This window comes from Manacus candei, unplaced genomic scaffold (genome assembly GCF_025592945.1).
Source record: "Manacus candei isolate 608988 ecotype Guabito, Panama unplaced genomic scaffold, ASM2559294v1 h1tg000014l, whole genome shotgun sequence".
Taxonomy (NCBI): domain Eukaryota; kingdom Metazoa; phylum Chordata; class Aves; order Passeriformes; family Pipridae; genus Manacus; species Manacus candei.
The window spans coordinates 55,609,878-55,635,207 of record NW_026138062.1 but is presented as its reverse complement, the minus strand read 5'-3'; the positions used below and the strand labels follow the sequence as shown (position 1 = coordinate 55,635,207).

At 39.4% G+C, this 25,330-nt stretch overlaps 1 protein-coding gene across 10 annotated transcripts in view; it reads left to right on the top strand.

The window, feature by feature from the left end:
• STXBP5L (syntaxin binding protein 5L) overlaps positions 1–25,330 on the top strand; it is a 188,482-nt gene that overhangs the window by 161,113 nt on the left and 2,039 nt on the right. For 5 of the 10 annotated variants that reach the window (XM_051779956.1, XM_051779953.1, XM_051779952.1 and 2 more), the window contains 6 exons: positions 6,183–6,353; positions 16,953–17,054; positions 20,686–20,925; positions 21,822–22,182; positions 23,145–23,310; positions 25,165–25,276. In XM_051779956.1, the coding sequence (XP_051635916.1) occupies positions 6,183–6,353; positions 16,953–17,054; positions 20,686–20,925; positions 21,822–22,182; positions 23,145–23,310; positions 25,165–25,276 (1,152 nt within the window). The remainder of the gene's footprint in view (positions 1–6,182; positions 6,354–16,952; positions 17,055–20,685; positions 20,926–21,821; positions 22,183–23,144; positions 23,311–25,164; positions 25,277–25,330) is intronic. The other 5 variants (XM_051779957.1, XM_051779955.1, XM_051779954.1 and 2 more) reach the window with 2 other exon arrangements.

Sequence of the window (25,330 nt, the reverse complement as noted above, 5' to 3'; positions counted from 1 at the left end):
TTAACTCTATCAATTATTACAGAAGAACAGACATGTACTCTGTGGTTATATTTTAAATGCAGAAAGTGACTGCGTTCTGACTTCTAACGCTTCCAGATTAAAAAAAACCAAACCAAACAAACAAACAAAAACATAAACAAAACAAAACAACCAAAACCCCAACCAAACAATCAACAAAGAAACCAAAACCAAACCAATCTACTTGGGAGATATAACAAGCAACTAATTTAAAAGAAAGGAAAGTGCTTGACACTATCCAAATGATACTCCACCAAAAAAGATTTTAAAAATACAGTTAAATGTCATCACAAAGGAAAGGCAGTGAAATCTGTTAGCTGAAGCAACAAAACAAGCTGTAAAGATACAATCAAGAGCTGATAATAACAGAATAATAGGCAACTGTTAGGCTTACAATGTAACAGGTGTTCACTGTTCCTAAGCTCCTTGTTTGTGCTTAAAGAAGAGCTCCTTACTGTGGACCTCAAAGGTAAGTCATTTTCCACTCCTTTCAAGCAATGCAAACACATACATAGTATTCTTCCATTCTGTGGCCTCTGACCACTTCTCAGACTGTAATACTCTCCAGTAGTCAAAACCTGGGGGTGTGCATAGGTGTACCAGACCTGCCTGGAACCGGAGGTCCCTATAGTAAATAACTTGGATTAGTTTTCTGTCTTGTGTTTTCCTGTTTATTGCATCAAGCATAGCAACTATTTATGTTAGATTATTCTGTTGAGGCACACTGCGTGCTATGTACTTTTTGAGACAGGCAGTCCAGTAGCATGGTGTTGTACGATCACTAGAAATTCAGCAGAGGAATCTAGGGAGCAGAGTTAGATCCAAGTAGTCCAAAATTTTCACACTATTCTGTGGTAACAAAGCTAGATTTGTTTTTAGGTTTGCACTGCCAGGTTTGGTTTTTCAGATATGAAAATTAAGGGTTGATGTTGTGACATACAGTAATATATTCTTAGCGGGTTTTCATTTGAATAGTATTTATTTTGTAATTTGATTTCATTGTTCATAATTGCAGTCAAAAATACAGGGTTTAAAAGAGGATCTGTCAGTGACAATGCACCTAATGTTTTCAACCACTTTACAGTATTTTATTTCTCTGGAAAATACTTCTGTTCACACTGCTTTCAAAAAAATGGTGATTTTTAGGATCAAGCGCATGATAGGAGTTCATTGCCGTAATAAGGATGCCATTGTGTTGCACAGGCAGTAGGCAGTATGTTACAATGACAGCATATTATAGTCTTGGTGTGGACCTAAATTTACTAGCAGTATGTCATTAGGGAAATTCTCCCTTCATCTTCAAACTGATGAAGACATGATGATAAATATACACTTTTGCTGGCAGTGCATCTGTATTAACCTCTTCTTCTTGGGCTTGCACCTTCTCTCCTACCTGGCTGACAGAACTACACCAATAGGAAATGATGGTCCCGACTTTGTAAGGGATTTTCTTTTAAGAATTTTAAGAAATTTGGTAAAATTTTAAGATGTCAGTCTATTTTCTCGCTAATGAGTGATGACACTATTACATAAGTTTTGATTATTTTACATGGAAACCTGAGGCTGTTCTTGGGGCCATTTGTACAGGTTTGAGATTTCTTTATTTCTTGATTCAAATGTGTATCTCTTTGCTGTATAAAAATAAAGGTTAGTCACCCCCATAATTGTTACTCAAAATCTAATTTATTGGTAATACAAAAAAATCTCCCAGTAGAAACAAATGAACTTTTCCTCCCTTTATTGGTAAAGATTGTATTCTTCAACAATCCCAGAGAAGATTCTCTGGGAGTTATTTTTCAGGTACTTTCAACTCCATATTAAAGCATCTCTCTCTGGTCCTCTTGTCTGCTCTTTTGTTTATTACTTCCTTACAACTTCAGATGATAATTTAATACTTCTGTTTATTCATATTTGAGTTCCTTTCTTCTCAACCTCTCTCAAATCATTAGTAAGAATTGGTTTTCAACTAGTTTTTCTGTGTTAATTTATCCCTTTATTAAAATCGAAAGAATTGATTGCTCATATTTTTTTCTGATTTCGTATGTCTAGTGTAAAATATTGCTAGGCAGTAACTGCAAATGAGTGCTTCTTCTTTCTTTCTGGCATTTTCAATACATTTGACTTTAACAAGTGTTCATCTTTTCACTGGTAAATTGTTGGTTCCTTTTGCTTTTTTGCAGAGGTCACCAAGTAGTTTAAAATAGTTGTATGTCTGCAATCAGGCAGGTTGTGTAACATACATGTTACTACATGTAAACTAAAATCAGGAGGTATATATAATCTCCCTATGCAATACACCTCAAAAACATTTAGATTAATTTGAGGCTATCCAACAGGCTTGCTGCTGTCATGCTGCACATTGCATCTCTCATAAAGCATCTTTCATCAGGTTCCCAGTAACTAATGTTAGTTCTTCAGCTTCTCGTAATCTCATCATCTCACTGATATTTTGTGTGATACTCTTGCCTTACATCCAGCACAGTTCTCTTCCTTTTGTCAAGCAGTCTGTGAGGTGCATGCAGCACTGAATGGTGCTGCTGTTTGGTAACAGGGATAGCTAAAGCATTTTTAATTTGTGTGGGTAGGGCCATGGGCCCAGACAAAGGCAAACAACCAGGACTTGCACGGTAGAAACAGCACATGGAGAACATTTGAAAATTTTATTGAATTCATTTCTCTTTTATGTATTTTAATGCATCTTATATACCCTGTGTTACCAGCTGCTTTATTAAACCAATAGAGTTAAATCAGTATAAAACAGACTGGAGGGTTAATCTGCTTTGATTACTTCCAATGGCTTGCATGAGCCTTACATTTTTAAAGTAATGATCAGAATATCTACAAAATGAGCCCTGGCAATTTCATTCACTGTCCACATACAGGAGAAAAGGCTGCTTCCCTGGCAGAGTGGGATGGCTCTTACACCGTCTGGAGACTGCTTCAAGGATAAGGTCCACTGAGCCCAGAAGCCCAAATATAATGCATTAGTGTGGTACTTGCTGAAGGAATCTAGGAGCACTAGAGAGTGTAATGCAAATTCCCTTGACCTCATGGAAGCAGCACCCATGGAAAGGTATAGGAGGTGATGAGAAATGCAGTGGTAGAAAAGAGAAGGGACATTTTGTGCAGTTTTCTCTCTCGACAACTATTCTTTGCCTCTTCCAGAAGAAGAGAGAGTTGGGAGCTGTTGCACTACTGTGTCATCAGCACAGAGCAATCCATGCACTGCTGGCCAATATTAATAATTAATATTATTAATATTAATTAATAGTAATAATATTAATGTTTCCAATATCAACTAATCCTCTATATCAATTAATAATTCTGAGCTGAGAAAAGCCCCAATGACCACAGGACAAAATCAGTAATCCAGTAAGGACAAAAGTTAAAGTGTTGTTCTTCCTTACAAATCAAAGCTGGAAAAAAAGCCAATTTTTTACAAGCCTCCTGTATGTGTTCTTTGGGGCCATTGGAAGACATCTGTCATGACAAAGGAGAATCAGCTGACTTGGGTCTCAGAGGGCTAATTAATCATTCCAGTCATTTTGGCAAAGGCTGAGAACTTGAACATTCTCATGTCTCCCTTAGAAAGTACTCCATAGGAAACTAGTACATGTTTTTTTCTTGTCAGTTTTCTTGCGCACTTCATCTTTTTTCAGACAATGCAGTAAGGAACCCTTTCTTAAATAGTACATAACCTTTCTTTAGAAATGTTTTGTATCACTGAGCTTATAGCATAAAAAATTTGAGAAATTAATTTTTAAATATGCACAGAGAATTTTCTCATAGATTTGAGTAGTCTTTATCTGCTGCATTCTTATCCATTTCTTCACAAAAATGTTGCAGTCAGGATTCCTGTACCTTACTCTTTGTACAATGTCTTTTTTGTTTTTACTAAGACTCAAAGACTTGCATTTCTTCTTGTTGCATACATTAAAAAAAAAAAATCATATCTAATCAGAGGAAGAAAACAATGTCAAAATATAGAAAAGTTTGTAGCTGATCACTAAAATCCCTTTTCTGCTCATTGTTGTAGCACTTGCTAACAGTTCACAAACTGCAGTACTCGAAAGGACATCCCTACATCTTCTAGGATGAAACCTGGGGTTTTTCTCTGCCCAGGAACTGGCTTCAGAAAGGCATTGTCAAGCCAGCTAAAGGTTTAGGTGCCCAGATCCTAATGATTTTTTTTGTTTAATGTGGGCCTTTGAAGGCCACTGAGACAAACAAGTGTACTAAGAGAAACATAGAAGCATTTCTTTTAAAATGTGGCATGGTGAATAGGGGTTTAGCTGTATTGTAGCCATTCTGTACAGCGTTCAGGGAAAAGGAGACATAAATGTTGTTGATGTTTCTACAGAATATGATTCTTTTTCACTCTGTTATGTTCCTCACCACTTCCTAGGATCCCCCTGGAGATAATTAGATATCATGCTGAAACACCTTCACACAAACTGAATTTTGAAGAAAGGAAGCAGCTGGATGAGGATGTGTCTGTTGCTGAGGTTGAACAGTCAGCCTGTGCCCTTGAACAAAGCCCCCGATCTCAAAGGACTTTCTACTGATATATATGAATAGTTCCAGCATATTTTTGAAAATTTCCTAACTAAAAATTGAACAAGGCACCCACATCAGTTTTATATCTGCCGTTAGCTCAGTTAATAGCCATGTTTTGAAGAAACATGATAAAATCATGAAAGTTGTGTCTCCTACAGAGCTATTTCATTATGCAGTACTGATACTAAATTGCTTTCTAATCTGTAATACTGAACAATTTTTTCCAACTTTGTTCATTAAGACTGAACTGCTTTCACGTGGAAAGGACATGACTTGCACATTCAAAGACTACATATAATAGCACACTATACACTGTACTAGGTATAGAATCTGAATATAGAGTCTGAATATAGAAATAGCTTTCCATAATGTACAGTGGAGCTATCGTGGCATGGTAACCAAGAAATAAATTTATCTTGGTACAGTAACATTCATCTTTTCCTTGGATACAATACAAATCAAAGAGAGTTGACAGAATATGATATTTATATACAAAATCTTAAAGACTGATCTAATTCTCAGATATAAATAACCTGACATTTAAAATTAAGGCAGACACTCCAAGCTTGACCTTACCTATAATATTGAGCTTTTACAGTTTTGAATAAAATACAGTTTTGCATGAATCTGAATTTTTGTTTTGCTTATTATCTTCTGTTTACTTAAATTAACCTGCTGACCAAAATTAATTCAGTTATACCTGGATGTGTATCCTTTCATATGCTGAAGGGAAAATTGTTTTCAATAATTCTTTTCATGTTGCCTCACCTAGCATGAGACGAAGAAAAATATCATGTGAACATTTTGTAGTCTGGTCCAATTCTGAACTCTGATCTAAGCCTTTACCAGTGGATGCTGTGGTTTAAAGACCTGTTGGCAGTGACAAAGAACAGAGGAATATAGGCAGAGTTTGAAGCAGCCATGTTTTGTTTCTCACCTCATTAGACAGTGGCACATGCTGTGCTGATTGACCGCAGCCTCTAGCAGGAGTCCAAGGACTTGGCCTCATATCTTTAGATCTGTAGCAGACAAACCAGTTGTTCAGCAGTCAGTTTCCTTAGCAGTAAAATAAATCCATGTGGTATAAAAAGAACTAAATACTTAGCAATATTATGGCTAGTTTTATAATTATCCCAAGTAGTGGCAGTTAGATGCCTCTTTCATGCAGCTTCGAGTCAGGGAGGGAAGATGTCTAGTTCTGAATTCTATCCTGTCGTAAATTATACTTGCAGTTCTTTATGAGAGAAAAAAAGGAAAGAAAATGTTAAAATTCACTTGATATCTGTTAGGAGACACAACATCAAGGCTGACAGTGTCACTAGCAGTACCTTGTTAAATTGCGTGTGTGCATCGGTCAGCAAAATACTGTGGAATCTGCAGCTCTAAGAACATACCAGTTCTATGTCCCTTGGTTTTTTTCAAACTATACCTTAAAGATATGGTGAGTTATTTTTTACATAAACATGATTAGTTACTAAAACAAATAAGCAGCTATTCTCAGAAGATTTGATTTAACCCATTCTTAAGTATGAAAACGTACATCTCTCCTCCATTCTGGATTTTGGGAGCTGATACTTTACCTAGCACTTGTTACATTCACTTTCCAGATCACGTGAATGGTCACTGTACGAGTCCAACATCCCAGAGCTGCGGCTCAGGAAAGCGACTTTCCAGTGCAGACGTTTCAAGAGCAAACCGCCGAGGGCCTGGCAGGCCCCCCTTCAGAAAAGCCCAGTCTGCAGCCTGCATGGAGATTTCTCTCCCAGTCACCACAGAAGGTGGGTGGCAATGAATATTTTGCTAGGTATTCATGAATTTCTCTCAGGGTGTGAAAGCAAATGAGTTTAGCATGGTCCTTGTCCTAGTCATCGCCCTGAACTGCTGTCTTCATCTGACTGTTTGGAATTAGAGCCACCCCTGTGTGTTAGTGTTGTTACTAACAAGGCTGCTCCTGAGCTCTGTGCTGCCTAGGGATGTAGTGTGCTGAACCTCACTGAACTCATACTGCTCCCCTTGCCTGTATAGACTGGGTGCTTTGTTCTGGAAAAGTGATTTTTCATAGCAGCTTGTGGACAGTTACTGTGACAGCTGGTAGTACTAACGTTCTAAACTCTCATTGTCTTTACTTACCAAGTCTGAAAATGAGTAAGATATTTTTAGAATGTGAGTTCAGGCTTTGCACATACTGATTATTTATTGGTACTGAAGACTTTATAAAATTCCACAATCCCTGACCATTGTTTACAGTAAAATTATAGCCCATAATACTTTTTTTTTAATTTAGAATGCATTTCTTTCTTTAATCCTTGAAAAACCAACCTTCGAATCTTGATCTGCCTGAGTGTGGAGTCTCAATGAAGTTGAGAGATAGAGAGTGGACCACTCTGGCAATGCGTTGTGCTTAGAACTCAAAATAGGCACATTTTAATTGCAGCAGTGCCAGCTATTTGACCACTGATAATTTAAGTAGAAGGATTCAGCCAACATGTTCTTCTTCAATCTGGATAGTTTTCCCACTCTGCAGTTGGTGACCTTGACCCCTGTTTCCCATGCCTCCATGGGAAATGTTCCTCCCGCACATTCTTGCAATAGAACAATGCCTTGTCTGTGCAGAAAAGCTTCAGTCTATCAAAAACTGAAAAAGCATATCAACAAAATAAATGGTGGAGGCCAGTAGTGTTGGTTCTGTTCAATTTTGGTAATAAGTAAAAAACAATAGTATTGAAACAACATAAATGATAATTTAATATTGTAAGAATAAAATAATTAATTTTAACAGTTAACCCTTTTAAAAATCCAGGGTTCATTTTTAATCAAGTTGCAGAATAACTTCCTGAGTACCTAAGACAGTAATCTCCTGTGGCTACTGTCTGGGGTGTAGAATAGACTGAACACCCCGTGGTAATACGTGATAAGCAACCAAGAACACCTTGACCTAAACTCTCTATCCTGTGAGGAGCTTTTGCATTCTAACCTGCCCACCTGCAGAGATGTCTGCATCACAGTTCTTTACAACTGGAACCAGTACTCCCTACTTTTTATGATTGTTGATGGAGACAGAGCAAGGAGAATTCTATGACTCAGTGTCTAATTTTGTATTTTTAAAAGCAAATTGTTGCAAAATACCTTTGCTACTAGTAGAAAGTTGCTAGAATCTTTGATTTTTGTTTGGTTTTGATAACATAAGATAGCAAATTTTTTTCCTCCACATTAGTTACTGATCATGAACATAAAACTTTCATCTAACTCTCTTTATGTGCCACACAAATATGGTAAGTACCCTTGTCATGTGACAGCTCCTGATGGAAAATATATCACTGCCACAGTAGTTTCTATTGCTGTGTGTTTTTCTTCATTCTATGTAGTACGAAACTCTTCTAGAATTCTTGTATGCAGATACTGCTGCAACATCAGCATTACTTGTACATACTGAAGCCACAGTACTACCTGTTTCTTTTATGCTTCTTTTCTTTTTGTCTCCCATCTTCCCAGAGTAAGTTGAGTCAGTGGCAGGCAGAACCCACAGCCCCTTAAGGTCCCATTGACCCTTGTGTATAAAACATTTAGTAATACAGTGATACTTTGGATGGCATGATGATGCTTTCTTTATCATGAAAGAGTCACTTTCTGTTGTTCATCGCTAGTTATAATACCTATCAAGTTTAATATAAAAGTATATCTCTTTTAGAGATAGTCATCTAACTTCCTTTCAAAAGAGAAGCAAATCAAAGCAATATAAAAAATCCCTATTTAAAAGTATCAATGGTGTATCACTGAAATAGTATTACAACTTTCAGTAAATTCAGTGAAACTACTGAATTACTTTAGAGTAATTTATATTAGCATGTAATATGATGGAGCATGGTTTGAGTTTGTCCTTTGAGTGGTGATTTTGTGTACAAAGTCACCTTTCAGCAGGTCTATTGACTAAAATAATTTTCTGATTATCTGTATTCTCTCATTAAAGCAAAGCCATCTGCCCAGCATGTCTAAACTTCTTCTGAGATGCCTGTGGTATTAGTCTTTTGACTTCTAGCTCAACTACTGATCTGTCTGGTATGACTGACATTCCACTGTTTTTCATGTATCTTCAATTTCTAGACACACTGCTAAGTCAAGTAGTGCAATGTATTTCTGAAGTTTTTTATTCTAAATAATTTGATGAAAGGTAGTATGATCTTTGAAAGATTCTTAGTCTGGGTGAGGGAGAGGGAAGATGAGAAGTTAAAAGGTTTGAGAAAGAATATACTGAGAATAAAAATTCTCTCTCAAATGTGAAACTGGCTTTGATCAAAACCTTCTGTTCTAGTGGTTCCAAAATAAAATGAAAAAATCCTCTCTCTGCTGAAAATTTATTGTCTACTTAGGGGCATACGCTGCCACAAACAATAGATGTATTCCCAAGAAATTATCTCCTCTTTTTTTATATATTCTTATGTGGTGAATGAAGAAACATATTTTATATCCTCACTAGAAAGGTAGTATTTCAGGTTAGAATTTGTAAGATTTTATTATTCTACCCAAGTAGAATTTTGGTTAGAGTTTGCTATCTCAGTAGTGTTAAAGACTTTTCATACATTAAAAAAAAAAAGCCTTTGTGTGGGGGTAAATCATTCTTACCTTTTTTAAGCCTGTCTCTAAGGCACTGATAATACTTGGATATTTTTTCTAATAATACTTCCAGTTCCTGTTTTTTATGACCTCTTCTATTTGATTTGATTAAAAAGATAACATATTGTGGTGAGTAATCATAAAATATCTATTAGAATAATAAATGAATCTTCTCTCGCATTGGATTTCAAAATCTTATATTTAAATCTTATCTTCAGGTACAATAGGAACTGTATTTCCAGCATTTTCATCAAGTGTATTTTCAAGCAACTTTCGCACAACAAATTATTTTGAATTCATTTCTGTTAGCTGATTGTCAAGATTTTGCTGACTCTCACCACTTCACTTGTGCAGAAGGATTCCTGATACAGAAAAGCATTTTTGAAGAATGTCTTTGCAATGATGAATCACAGGAAGAAAATGGAGGAGGGTTGTGTTGTTTTCTGCTGGTTGAAATATTGCGAACTGCTCAGGTTCATAAATTGCTGATATTTCTTCCATACTGATAGAAGAACAATTCAAAAGCCAAGTAACAGTAGCAGAGTAGTGGTGTCTAGGTGTGCATCATTACTGTTACTGCTTAAACCTGTGTGTTTCCCAGTATCCTCATCATGCTCATTTATGCTGTTTAAAATGTTACATGTTGTCCTGTAGTATCTTCTGGTTTCATAAATGCAGTGCTCTCATGGCTATAGTAATAAATTCTGTAATTGCTCAATATTATATATCTAATTATAGCACAAAATCAGAACCTTGCGAGTTCTTAGTAGCATATTATTAGATAAAAGGAAGAGATTTTTTTACAGTGAGGGTGGTGAAACACATGAACAGGTTGCCCACAGAGGTGGTGGATTCCCCATCCCTGGAAACATTTAATGTCAGATTGGGCAAGGCCCTGAGCAACCTGATCTAATGGATGTTGTCCCTGTTCATTGCAGGTGGGTTGGAATAGATGACCTCTAAAAGTTCCTTCCAGCCCCAACTTTTCTATGATTACATGATTTATGATTCTAAATCTTTATGATTCTTGTTTTCACATACTTTTGACTAAGATGTTTATTTCTTGTAATATTTCAGAATTTATTGGCATTGCTTAGCTTCTAAATTATAAACTTCTTTAAGTCCTTTTTGACCATAAGTTTTTGAGATTTCAGGAGTTGGTGATTATATTTCTTTGATAAGGCTTCCTTGCACAGGGTATAAACTACATTTTTTATTATCAAGCACAAGATTGTGCTTTTGATATCAACAATAGTAAAAAATACACATGAATGCAAATTATTCCTAGTCAAGAAAATCCTTACAGAGATTCTGATCCATGATAACATTCTGTGGAATGAGACTGTGTTTTATATCCAAGCTTAGTGGATTTCCTTCCAGGTTGTAGCCAATTTGCACTGCTCATGTCTTGGTCTGTTCCAGCTCTGGGCTCTGACTACCACCCAGCTTTGTCTGCAGGTGTCCTCACAGAAACATGGAAATAGGAATTAAACTTTTGTTTGGGGAAATGCATGCCCCGACTTGTTTGCCTTCTGTCCTGTGGCACAGATCCAAAATAGTCCATCTCAGGCTAAGAGCTAGTATCATGTATTTTTCAAATGTGTTAAAACCCCTTTTCCATGTAGAACAGCAGAGATCACAGCCTGATCAAGAATTGCAGGGTAGATGAATAGACCTTAAATATCTGCTCCTCTTCTGCACAGGAAAACAAAATACGTATTCCAGTTGAATTTTTAGTTGTAATTTTAGGTTAAAGAAAACACTGAATTAAAGAAAATGGTGACATTAAAGAACAAAAATAAAATTGCTGTGGGAGGGAACTTGTTGTGGTTATACTTGTATAGCTGGTGGGTATATGGATGTGTGCACAGATGCATGTTCTGGCACACCATTCTCCTTGCTTTGTGTGTTATAACCAACTCCGAGAAGTCTTTCAGATTTGGTACTTCTTGGTTATTGCTTTCTTTCAAACATAGAGCAGTTTGCATTCTGCAAATGGTTTCTCTCTGCCTTTGCCATCGAGAGTTTGTTCTGGCTGACTCTGCCATTTTCTCCTTGCCTGCATTCCTACAGAAATCTTGGCATTCTGCAGACCCACGTCCACATGTGGTTATACATCTTGGGAAGAAAGTAAAGACAGAATAGAGGAGTTTTTCCTTTGAAATGTTGTGTTTGGAAATTTATTTTTTCCCAGCAGCAGTGATAGAAAACTCTCTCTTTTTTATTATTATTTTTCTTCCCTATTATGTAGTTTTTAACTAGTCCACCTTAATCGCCTTGTACTAGAAAGGCCATTTTTAGGTCTTGTGCTACAGACTTGCCTCTGAACAAGGAATCCTAACAAGGTTTTGCTGTGCGTTGTAATTTTCTAGGAATGCTCAGAGCAGTCTTTGAATTTGCTTTAACTTTTCTTTAAAATAATTCAGTTTCCGCATGTACTTCAGCTTTTGGATTAACTTTTGATTATATGTAGTTAAAATTTGATACAGAGCACTTGAATTGAATGTCACTGTGAGCTGGCAAAACAAACCACTCAAGGGTATTTAGTTATTATCTTTAATAGCCTTATAAAAAAATCCATGTCAAGTACAATGCAATTTCCATTTTAAGAGATCTAGTGTACTTTTATACTTGAAGTTTTTCTTTTGCAGATGTGTATATATATAGAATGACTAAAACTGTTTGATGGATAAGTTGTTTGTTCACTTGCATGATTTTGTCTAATTTGTTTTAGAAAATGCATAGTATTTGGTATATATATACTTTAAACTTCTTTTATTATTCAAAAGTATTTGTGAGAGTCAACATTTTTAAAAAAGCCCTACAGGTAACCTGACAGAGGCTTCCAGATTTTTTTCCCTGGTGGGTTTTGCTTTAGGTTTTGGTGCCAAGTTTTTTGAGGCTTTTTGTTTGTTTTTATATTTAGCAAATTTTACTATAATTTTCTGTGTATGTATGTCAGGCTGTTACTTTGGTCTCTGTAACAAGTTTTCCATAGCCTTTGGATTGATCCATACCTATATCAGTATTAAAATGTGTGTGACACTTGCTCTTGTAAGTCCAGTGTGCTGCAGTTGGGGTCCTGAAACATGATACTGAGTAGTTATCTTAGAAAAAGGAACCAGAGGAACCTGAGGAACCAGATTCAGCTATGTCATGCTGTGCACTGCAGTATTTCCTGTGTAACTTATATAAAGTTTATATCAGTTTTTCTCTTGTCCGTTGTGGCTATGCTGTTAAGCTGTCTCCAGCAGTGCTGTATGCATAGCACACTGGATTTTTTTGCACTGGATGAGTGAATGTGACCATGAGGTTTCCTTCCCATCTGGTGAGGTGGGGGTAGAAGAGGGAGGTTTCTGTTTTTATCATTGACTTTTTTTCTTGAGTCTGTTAAGTCTGAAGCCCACACGTGGATGCGAGGTAAGTAATGATGGCCTAAGAAGATGATTGGGACAGTTTTCAAAGCCCTAGGCCTCCAAGGAAACAGAGAAACAACTGGTTTCTTGATCTAGAAAAATACTGAAAAAAAGGCACAAAATTATTCAAATGCATGGCAGGTTACTATAGAGAGGAAGGGAATAATCAGCTATCCATGTCTGCTGAGGAAAGAACAGGACATAAATTACTAAGGCAAAAGCCCAACTTAAGGAAGACAGTTGGGGATTCATTTTGATCACAAGGGTAGTTAGCTGCAGAAATGTATTCTCTGAGGAGGTTATTGCTTCTTTGGCAGGTTTTCAGAACAGCTCATATTCTCTGCCACATTCCCTTTGCCAATGCTCTCCATATTGCGGAGTGGATGATTTCTGGTAAACTTCCTTGCCCAAGCAGCCAGCCAAACTGACACTTGCCTGATCTGTTGGGTGTGTTACAGCAGTCATGGGACCACGCTTCACAAGGCCCCTAAATGCCATGGCTTTTCACAGCTCAGCTTTCATAGCAGATGGAAAAGCACTTGGCTTGATTTTTTTTCATTTATTTCTCAGGGAGGGGATTATGATGTCGGTTCTGCTTGTAACGCATTTCAATTTTGATAGCGTTTGAAGTTACTTTACATCACTGTAATTGGTAAGACTAGTATAATAGGAAATAACTTAGAAACACTATGGTAAACCACAGTCTCCACTAACTGTTCAGTTTGTCATCATATTTCTTGTCTGTGCAGAGAATCAGATAAAAATGTTGCATAGAAGACTTGTGCTATATCTAGAAAGTATGTTTCTTACTGCAGAAAGCTTTATTTAAAAAAAAAAGTTATTAGGAAGCTGAAATTATTTTTTTTTCCTGTATTTAGCAAAATCACAGCACTTCTGGTTTCCTGGGCACTGCAAACTCAAAGATTTCTGAATGAGCATGCATGTGCTTGTAGGTAAAATAAAAACCTTCTCTTTTCTGCTTCCTCTTAGAAAGGAGATGTAGAGAGATTACAAATGTGAGCAAGGGTCAAAGCCTGTTTTTTCTGTGGTATGGATGAATCAAAAATAATGGCAACTGATCTTGGGAGTCATTCAGTCCACCTACTTCAATCCATTTCTTTAAGATGAAGTGTGAGAGTGGTCCTGAGAGTGCATATCCCAACCAAATAGATGGGACATGCCACTTGCCCAGGAAGTCTGCTAGAGGACATACCTAGAAAGTAGGTTGTTGTGGCAAGAGAGAGCCTAGTTTCTAGATCCTACCCATGGTGTTCGGGTTTCCTAGAACTCATTCATATTTTATATTAGGTCCAGAGTAAATAAAAAATAGGACCAAAAGGTCCAGAAACCTCAACCACTCAGCTGAGCATCATTGCCAGCAGGGGCTCAGCTTCTAAGGGAGACATGAAGAATGCTGTTCCTCTTAATACCTTGTGGCCAAAAATGCAGGAGGCATGGGTGGCTGGATGGCTGGAGTCAGTCCTCTTAGGCTGATTTGTGTCTACAGCCTCCAGTTTTCTACTGAGTGCTACAGCCCCTGGACTGCAAAAAGCCAGTGGCACTGTCGTCATTTAGATTGAATCATAATCTTTGTCAGATCTAACCACTGGTTTCCCTTAGAGGTTTAAATGGAGTTTAAGTGTGTGTCTGCCTAAATCTGGTCACAACAGGGCTTGCAATGCCCTATGTCCCTGGAAAAACAAGGGGAAGAGGTTGTTGAAAAAGTGAGGTGCCTTGTGAAAGAGCAGAAAAAGAGGCTAGAAGAGGCCTAGGAAGAAATGGAGAAGAACCTTGCATGGATGCATGTGAGCTGCTGGTGCACGAATTCCAACTCTATTCAACTAGATATACAGTTCATGTATGGCTTTTCCTTGGAGTACATTTCTACTAGGATGTTAGGATCAACTTGATTTCTTACAAGAATCTGCAAATTTTCCGTTTTTGAAACAACCAACTCATTGAAAATGTTGTTCTTACAGTCACAGAATGTCTAGTCAGTTTTAGTTTAAATGATGATTTGATTCCAGATTAAGCTAATTTCACACTGTACTCTAGGCATGTTGAATTTGAGGATGTGTTTTGCACTGCATGCTCAACTTTAGCATTTTTTCCTTGCTAGTTGTCACTCTAGATCAACATAAACTGTTTTGCTACATGCACAGCACTTCCCTTGGCGTGCCCCAGTGCCCCTGCAGGTGTAGGCTTTGTGGATCTCTGAACCTAACCCTAATGTCAACTTGGGGCTGAGGCAGAGGTCCCCAGGACCAAGGATGGCCCAGATGAGAAAGGTATGGAGGCAGTGATGTTACACTGCCATAGCTTCATCATCCTCTACGATGTCTCTTGTCTGCCTTATTCTTGGATACTCCCAGATATGAAAGTCATACAACAAATTATTCTTTCCCAAACCATCAGTGAAAGACGCTTCAGCAGAATGGATAGTTTAGGCTGGGGTTTAAGTTCTGGAGAATTGTGATGTCTTTGATTAAAAAACATATGTTCAAGCTTATAATCTATATCCAAACTGAACACTTCGTGATCTTAATGTGAAGACAGGTTGCTTGTATAAGTCAAGGGAAGTGATTCATACAATAAAATATGGATATTTTCTAGATTACTTACTGTAAAGATCTTTCATATTTTTATATTTCTATAAAAATGCTTATTTCTACTTCCTTTTCAGTATGAAGAATAGTTCTGCCCTAACAGTTACATTCTGTTTTTAAAACATGCTCAACTAAAACCTAAGCCTGAACTTTACCATATTCTGGAAATATCAAAATAAAGATCCAAGTCTGGTGACTTGAATCTATTTTCACTTTCAGGCCTTTATTTGCTGTCATTTCCATCAGTCTTGTATCAGTGTGATTCCATGAAGCCATTCAGGTTACACTGCTGTTAACTGTAGCAATTTCAGGGAAATACCTTTCAGAACTTTCTGGGGCAGGGTTGAGCATCCCAGAGCTGTGAGTTCTGTGTCAGCATAGGCACAGCCACCCTGGTTGGAATGCTCTGCAAGCAGTATATTCACAGGCTTTTCAACATATTTTTAGGGAAACTTATTTGAGTTAGGAAATCATTCACAGTAAAATGCCAGACTCTTATTGCATCGTTTGTGCTTAAGACAACTTCTGCTGCTTTCTAGTGAATTGTTTTTTGTGGAATGCAGCTTTAGAGTGGTGTTATTAAAAGGTGTTTGAAGCTGTTTTTATAGCCAAGCAAACGTGTGAAAACCCTGTAGCATTACTTCCTGCCCCTTTTTCCTCTGTGTTGCTGAAGCATTGCCACCAGTAATATGGTTTGGTCTCTGTGTCTCTGTGATGTTACTGTGTGCAGATTCATCTTTGAGGTATAATTCCTTTAACTGTGTATTTCCACTGGCATTCAGAGCTTTGCATGTTTTCCTGACTATATAATTTTAAAAGTGACAGATTTCTCTTGAAATTTTAAGATGATGATCTTAAACTGGCAAATATTTTAAATAGTTCCATTGGCTTCTGTTAAGTCTGGTATCTGGGATTAAAACTTTTAGAATTATCCAAGTGAGGATGATATAAACCATTTAACTTCGTTTCCAGAATATATCGATTTCTGTGTCAAAAAAGGTCATTTTTTGCATTTGTTTCATAAGCAGATCAATTATTCACTATGTTAAAACCAGGAAAGGACCTATAAATAGCATCCAAGACACTGACAGTCAATTGCAAAACTCCAGTAATGAATGTAAACAGTTGCAGTGAAAATGTTGATCTTTGTCACTGTAAGGTTGGGGGTTTTTTCATTCCTCATAACAAGTGATACTTCTGTTTTCATGATTCCTAACTTCATGAAAAAAAATACTTTATGCTTCTGTATAAATGCTAACTCCACTGTTTCAGAAAAATCACAATGACAATTTTCTGAAAGATATGATAGGTGAGGATGTGTTCCCCTAATAAAGCTTTTGCTTTGCAGCTGAGAACAGACAAGTCAGAACATTCCCCTGAAAACAGCATACATTTTTTTCTCTTTTTTTTAATTCTATGGGAAAGTAAGGAAATTCTGGCTTTATCTCTGCTAAGCAAAAGGAAGCTAAAAAAGGTTAAAAAAAAAATCTCTGCAATCTCTGCTCTGTACAGCTGACAGTTGAAACACATGGGATAATTTACTCAACTTATCTTTTAAATTCTCAGAAAACCCCCAGACCCTAAATTAAACCTTCTCCTAGACACCAGTGCACTGCAGCAGGACACTGTCAAGCAAGGAAAGAGCTGGGACAGTAACTGCTCAGGGCTACTTTCATACAAATGTCATGATGACGGTTGGCTCAATTGTTCTTGTCCTTTTGCAATGCATGCGACTTTATGGCAGTAGGTTACATTTCCAGACGGGCAATGCTTCAGCAATTACATGGAATCAGTACATTCTCACACGACGAGCGTCACTATACTGCTCGCACATGGATGAACAAAGGTAAGACTCAAAACCACTGGCTTCGTTTTTAACCTGGCATGTGGGTTGAAGTGTCCTGTGTATTTCTGTCGGTGAGGTGGGCAGCAAGTTAGAAGATTCGCAGTTGCTTTTAAATCAGAAGACTTCTGCTTGTGTGCTGCTGGCTCATAGCTCAAAGTTAACAACCAGTCCAGTGCCACAAAGGAAGTTGGTTCCTGCCTTTCCATCTGCAACTCTTTAACCCAAACCATGCATAGGAAAGGGCTGAATGAAAACATTTTGAAGAAAGCAGGATTACTGTTAGGAGAGTAGTGGTGTTTATATTGTGTGGTCTTAACGCATGGAATGCAGCTTTTTGAAATGCTCTGACTGAAGGTAGCAATGCTTTTGTTCAGAGCTGTGCACTGTCTAACATCCTGAACAGCAGCATCTCCCAAATTGTAGTCCTCCATTAGCTCTCAGGGAACACTGGACCCCCCTGATGGTGCTCTCAGTTCCTCTGCTGCTACCTGCAGAAATTGCCTGAAGACTTCTTTGGGAAAAAAAGAACAGCCAAGAAATCCAAGTCTACAAGACAAAGAGGAAAAAGGATATGGTGGTCTGAGATGGCTGTGTGGGAGCCAATGGATCCTGGGAGTTGGATATGTGCTGGGAATATTGGGAATACTGGGCTTCCTCAAAGCGAGGGTCAATCTAGAGGCAGAAGCACATTTAAGAGAAAGTGTCATGTAGCAGGATGTTCTGCAAGGAGGAGAGGATGAAAAGAGCACTGAGTAGCCTTTCACAGGTGAATGTCCTGTCCCCTTACAGAAGCAGAGGGTCCAAATAAACTTTGATCTGGGTTACAAGGAGTACCTGGAAGTGGTCCTGGTTCAGACTTCTGCAAAAAGATGTTGTAGCTGACATTCTTGCTACACCCATCATGCAGAGTGAGAAAAGGAAAATATACGAAAAAAACCCCAGAATATGATGATTGGGTTAGGGATTGCTACAGACCGGCAGGTCAACTTTGAGAAGACGGAATGTCATTTTAAGACATAGCAATCATACTAGCAAAGGATATGCCATGGTTTTAAAATTTCTTGAAGGTTGTGCTTTTATGTTTCTCTAGGATACAATAGAGTGGTTTCTAGATAAAGAATTTGGGGTAGAATCTTTTGAGAAAGGAGTCCCAGGAAACAAGCCTTAACTAAATTTTATCCTGAAACCTAGGAAAAGCAGAGATTTCTACCTTGCTTTAGAGCTAGTCATAAAGTTACATAGCAATTGCAGCCTTTGCTGTTCAGATATGTTTAATGACAACAAATTTTGACATATGTCTTGCTGATCTTTGGATTTTCAGTTTGAGTAGTGCATTTAATAGAAAATGGCACAGTATGTTCCCAATAGCGTCCCAAAGATTCTATCTGTTAGTGTCAGTTTTGCAGAGATGTATTAGTTAACTGTACTGCACAGGAGTGAGGAACATTTCTTGTTAATTTAGGGAGGGAGAAAGCTTGATGACATATGCAAATGGCACATCATATATTTTAAGTTCTGTGTTTGTCGCCTACACTAACTGCATTTGTCCTTTCAACATCTTTCTTAGTTTGAGCCCCACCATATTTGAATTTTATGTGACTGTGATATTAATACACCTGTTAAAGAGAAAATTAATTACATAATAACATTTTTTTTTAAAATGAGGTAACCTTTGGGAGGATGATCTCTGCCTTGAAATTACTGTCTTCCTTTCTTTACCTGGCAGCTGTCACTGCTCAGGAAGGAGCTGGGCCAACTAGTCCACTGCAGGAGAAGTACAAGTGCTTGGGGTTATGGGAGACACTAATTCTCAAGGTATCAGAAGCTGTGTTTGTAGATGTACCAACAATCCCAGTTTTATGCAGCTACACTGAGCAGTACCGAGACAGAACTAGAGAGCTACAACAGTGCCTACATGAAAGTGAAAACGGGGTGAGGGCAGGGTTTGGAAGTTCAAGTAGACATAAGTTTCTCTTCCATGAGAGTGGGACTGAAGTGCCAATGACAGCTATCTTGTGAAGCTCCTGTTTGACAAGTTACAGATGACCTCAAAGAACCAAAGGTGGCCCAAGCGTGGAAGAGCAGCAGGAGAATTTGCCCTCATCCCTGCGTGCCAACTTTTAAGGTAGCATATGTATGTAGTAATGCTTGGTGCAATTCCAGTAGTGCTTTCCCATGGTTCTCTCCAGTCTTCCCCAGGTAGCTGTGGTGAAGAGGACGACTTCAGCAGTTTGCACTGAGGCATCTGTGTAGGGGAATACAATGCTGCAATATGTTGTCTGAGGAAGAGGTTCACCAGCAAAGACGCTGCTTCCGGTGGAGAGCAGGAGCCACATATACAACACAAGGCTTAATTCAGTTTTAAGTTGGACTATGTGAGAAAGTAATTTTCTAATTTTATTCCTCGACAATAGCAGAAAGTATTCCTCTTTCCAGACACTTCTGTTGGCTCTGAAGAGATGAGTCTCTTCTGAGCTATACAAAGGATAATTTCCTACCAGATACAGATCTACTTCATAGTGATAGGTTCAGAACCAACCCCTTTACTTCAGATCCTGTAGCTTCAATTATTTCTCCATCTCCAGGCCCTCCTGGCCAGTTTTTGTTGTTGCAGAAGAGCATACGTAGGGTTTCCAATGATCTAACCCCATTTTTGACTACAGGTTGGTAAACATCAGCACTGGCACAAACTGTTTTGCTAGCAGCCAGCCCTACTCCCATCTTCCTTCTGGCTCCTTTCCTCTTCATTAACTTTTTAGCCTCAGTGTGTTTTATAGCCTCCATTGTGTTGCCACTGACAGTTCCTGCTAATGCCAGTACTTCCTGCCTGGCACTAGGCAAAGCAAAGCAGAGATCCTTATCGCCTACAGCAGTCAGACCCTGTTCATTGCTACCTTTCTCTGAAAAGCTCAGAGAGATTCTCTGAACCTGTGTACTTGCAGTGAGGACAACACAGCTCTGTCTCCAGCTGGCTCTCCACGTTGCCTGCTAAAGCTTGGGCAGGAAGATTAGCCAGTCAGTGCCAGCTCACTCTGCAGTTGTTGCCAAGGGCACAGAGCAGGTTTCTCACTTCACTCCCTGGGAAGCCAGAGTCGATTTTGGTTATGGGCTCAGTTAAGCAATGGGTGTCTGTTCCCCAGAGAGCAGTTATTAATAGCTTGACAATAAACAATGGCTGTGAATGCAGTGCTAGAACATCCTAGTGATGGTAACAAGAGCAGAGCAAAGGACACGTGCTGTGAAGTTGGTAATGGCATCTCCCTTCATGTCCTGCAGCAATGAGATACATGGATTAATTTTAAATGCATTGGTAACACATGGATCTAAAGTTATTTTGTGCTATTTAGAACAAGTCCTTTGAGCTAAGGCTGTTGTAAATTCTAATTAGTCTATGCTAATCTCCATAATAAGCAGCTATTTCTAATGCAGATCTAACTGATGAGGTCTGACAGCATTTTCCACACTTATTTATACAGTGGCAGCAAGCTGGTATCGTGCTAGTGTCAGAATGTTTGCTCAGGTTACGAAAACTGTATGTTCTGTACCCTACAGGGAGTTTGTATTTTCTGCAGGCTTGCTCCTGTTCTTGGAATACCAATTTATGCCTGTTTGCTTGTATTTATTTATGCAGAAAATAGGGAAAACTCCTTCAGCCGTTCCCGAAGCTCCAGCGTGTCCAGTATCGACAGGGACTCAAAGGAGGCAATTACAGCTTTGTACTTCATGGAGTCCTTTGCCCGAAAGAACGACACTGCTGTCTCCCCCTGTCTCTGGGTTGGAACGGGCCTCGGTATGGTTTTAATCCTCTCCCTTAATCTGCCTGCTAGCGACGACTTACGGCAGTCAGAGCCAGTCATGGTGTCACCAAGTGGTAAGAGTGCAGCTCTTTTTCTGTTTGTTATCTATCTTGGTACGACTGGGGATATAACTGCATGATTGGGCAGAAATTTCTCAATATATGTATTAAGCAATGGTCACTCGCTACATGCAAGGCACACAAGTAAAAGTGCCCATGAGGGACCTGAAGCTTCATGGACTGAGACACTTTGGTTGTGTTAGTTCTTGTGTCATGGGCAAAGTTTAATGTTTCTTGTGAGGACGGGGAAATTAGCAGAGTTCCTTCATATTGTGAAATTGCAGTTCTTTGTGCAGTCCTGTCTGGGATGCTGTGACAGTTTGGCTGTCTCTCTTTCAGAAAGCTGCAGAGAAGCAGAAGGGAGTTCAGGAAAGGAAACAAAAATGTTGGCAGGTTGCTGTACCAGGAGAGATCCTTGGCTGAGCGAGTGACAGATGGTGTAGCAGAGAGAACAGAGGGCTGAGAGAGGTCAGGTCTGAGGAGAGGCAGTATGTGCTTAAAAAACGGACAGAAGAGCAAATAATGCACAGGAACAGAGATTTCCCACCCACACTTTGTTTAGGAAAAACAATTCTGGAAGGTCATCAGACTAAGAAGAGCAGTTTTACTGCTGGGGAATAAATATCCTACTAGTATAATGTAGAGATAAACAGGCTATCTTTATGGTATTCAATAGCATGTATTATATCCACTATTATAGATATTGGCTGCCTGATACTTTTTCAGGCTGTTTGGTCTCCTCCTTGTGTAGTCAGAAAGAACTGAGCAAGCAAGACTTGTCACCTCAGCTAGATTAATGTGTTTGCTCTGTTTACAAAAGCTGAATGTCAGCTGCGCTGCACGCATTTGCAGCACTGACAACCAGTCTAATTGTGGTGCCAGTGTCAGTGAGAGCAAATTATGTTCTGCAGGCACTGTTCTGACACTGAAAGGAGCCGTGCTGACCTTCGCGTGCTTGGACTGCATGGGGACATTGACACATCCACCGTATGAAGTATGGAGGGATCCACACAGTGCTGATGACGGTGAAAAAACAAGGAAAAGGAAACTTGTCATGCATTCCCCTTCCTCCTCCCAGGATATGGGTGATCATCAATTTGCAGTCATTTGTTCAGAAAAACAAGCCAAAGTCTTCTCATTGCCTTCCCAAACATGTCTTTATGTCCACAACATCACCGAAACGTCCTTTTTATTGCGAGCAGATGTGGTCACCCTCTGTAACAGCGTCTGTCTGGCGTGCTTTTGTGCCAATGGGCACATCATGACACTGAGGTACTTATCTAACTAATCTTGTGGCAAAACTAAGCAAAGAGGTGGCACAGCGCCACCACATTCCACATGTGTTTGGTCCTGAGTGCCTGATGCTCTGCATTAACTCCCCGGTGGGTGCATTTAACTCCCTGCCTTGCCACAGTCAGGCCTGTTTCTTGGGCTGTCTCCATGTGGGGAGTTAAGGCAGGGGCACAGCAAAGCCAGCTCCTTTTTTTCATAGAAATCCTGTACCTGTGACTGTTGATGGCTCATGGTTTTTACCTATTGTAAGAGAAAACTGATAATTTTGCTCAGTTATGGGGGGTCAGGTATAGAGGAGTATAGAACTCAGCCATAGCAGGATACTGTTTATCCCATGTGAAGTAGCAAGTCCCACTCTTGCCTTTTCTGGAGACTTCCTGTTCAGAGCACCTGGTTTCCCTTCCTTGTCACCTCCCCCAGGGTGCCGACTGTGCAGTAGCCCTATGGTTATACCCTCACGTTGCTGCACCCCCTTTCCCTGGCTAGGCCATTTAAATTTTAGAAAGTGCTGTCTAAAACAGCAAACCATGAGAAGCTGGAGGACAGCAAAGGCGATGCTGGAGCCTTTGTCCACAGATTGGAAGCAGGGCCCTGCCATGCCATTTCCTGCAGATGTCCCTGGGTAACTGGGGACAAGCCTTACCCTACAAACTGCCCAACCACATGGCACAAGCTGTACTGTGCCACATGCACATCCCAAACCCAGACAGTAGCAGAAGCCTTAGGGTCATTGAGGCAAGGCAGGTGAAACTTCTCTATTCAAGCAAATGAAGTATGATGAGAAGACAGCATGTTTATGGCAGAAATTTTCAGCTTAGAGCTACGCTTAACTGTTCCAGTTATGAAAAGCATAAACTTAAATGTTGGTTTAAAATGCAGCCACAGAGCAGGTATACCTGTGTGGTACCTGGTGAGTAACCTGGCAATCTGCTTCTTTTCAGTTTGCCCAGTTTTCGCCCACTGCTGGACATGAACTATTTGCCTGTAACAGACATGAGGATAGCACGGACCTTTTGCTTCACTAATGAAGGGCAGGCTTTGTATCTCAGCTCTCCCACAGAGATCCAGCGCCTGACATACAGCCAGGAGATGTGTGACAATCTACAGGTAGGGCTCAAACTCTTACTGTGGTGCCTTTGTGTGGGAGGGCCAGTGACCTGACTCGTCAGGGGTAAACTGGCACACATCTACTGCTAGACTTGGGCGTTTGAAATGAAGGCTGGGCTGCAGGAGCAGGACAGATATGTTCCTCTCCACTTGCCCTGACTGAATGATGCCAAAGCAACAGAGAGAGGTCAGCAGCTCTATTGTTCTTTGGGCTTTTTCATGCACTGTCACTTGCACCTAGCAAAAGTGCAATAAGTGCAATAAGTCTTTACAATGTTAGATATGGGCTGGTTTGGGGTCTTCTTTACAATGAAAATGCAAATGAAAATGTCATTTACTGAAGAGAAGGAATTGTGAGAGGTTACAGGGAGAAACGTGAGTAATAAAAGGGAAAAAAAAAAGAGGGGGGAATAAGTTCTAGGTTATATAATTAGCAGTAAACTAGGATGGAAATATAAAAGAAATAGTCCTGCCAGCACTCATTATGCCCTAGGGAATGACATGTGCTGAGCTGCTCAGCTTGCATCACTGTCTGTCTCAGGTCTGAAAAAGCACTGTGAGGAGTGAGCATTGCACACAAGCTTTTGCACATCAGAGAAGGGATTATTTTGTAGGGAACAGATTTTAAAATAATCAAAAGGTTTGACTGATGTATCTTAGACTACGGGCCTACAGTGAGAGGCTGTTACCAGCCAGATTTAATTTTTTTTATTAGCCTTAATAGCATCACACAACAACCAAACCAAGGGAAATTAGGCCCTTGCTTCTATTTACTGCTGGACTAGGGCTGCTTTTATCTTTAGTTTTATGCAAAAAAAGGTTTGCACAGTTCTTATATGTGTACAAAAAGCAGATGACCCAGTATCACATGCTACCTAGGAAAACAAAGCTAGGCTGCATGAGAGCCTCCACTTAAGCTCCAAGGGCTGCAGTAATTTCTCTCCCCAGAGCAGGTGACTGTGCAGAGGAGCAGTAAGTGTGAGTCACAGCGCTGTCCTAGCACTCAGCCTCCCAGGAGCAAGTGCTTTGTGCAACACAACAGCTGTATCTGCCTGTTGGGGCTTGGATGAGCAAACACAGAGCTGAGCAACAGGGCAGCAACTGTTCCCAGTGCACACAGCCTCACTGGTGTCAAACACTACTGGGACTGCACACTTTGTTCATCAGTTTTATTTCAGAAAGCTGGCTTTTCCTAGTACTGCTGCAAATAAATCTGAGCCTGAGATTTGTTTGGGTCGACTGCTCCAAGATGGAGCAGTCACCATGACAGTGCCTTATTTAGCATTATTGATGGCACAATAACAGTGGGAAGGTTGTATGGAAGGTAAGGGGTTTTGTTTAAAACAAAACAACAAACAAACCCTACGGTAATCAAACAAACAACAAACCACCAAACTCTCTGAACTGCTATCAAGCACTGAATTCAGGTATGTTATAAAAAGCAGAGTGACTGCCCAGCTTGCCTGGGTAATCACTAAAGCAAACCAAATAATAAACAACAAATTGTTTATTCAAGTATAGTGTCACCTCTGCAGTTTCTAAGCAAAATGTGATCTTATCATTGGTATTTTCATCCTGCACTACTTAAAATTTTTTGTCTCTGGTAAAGAACATGGGCGTGGGCAGTGACAAGCCAAGTGCCTTTGAAAGCATGAGTGAATCTAGTTAGCCCAAGCATTTGCCTGCCAGGAAACATGAATGTTAAGTACACCATAGTATTCACACAACAGACTCTTTTTAAAAACTAGTTAATTAAATCCAGTGCATGTGGCTTGTTAATGCAAATAAAGAAAGCACCTAGGACTGGTTTGACCTCATTAATTTTTCACATGGACATTTTGCTGGCTTTGCTAGGACATGCTTGGGGATTTGTTTACTCCTGTGGAAACACCTGAAGCCCAAAACAGAGGTTTTCTCAAAGGACTTTTTGGAGGAAGTGGACAAGCTTTTGACAGAGAGGAGCTTTGTGAGTAATTTATTGGGTTGGGTTTTTTTTTTTGGCAGAAAGTCATTCACAGGA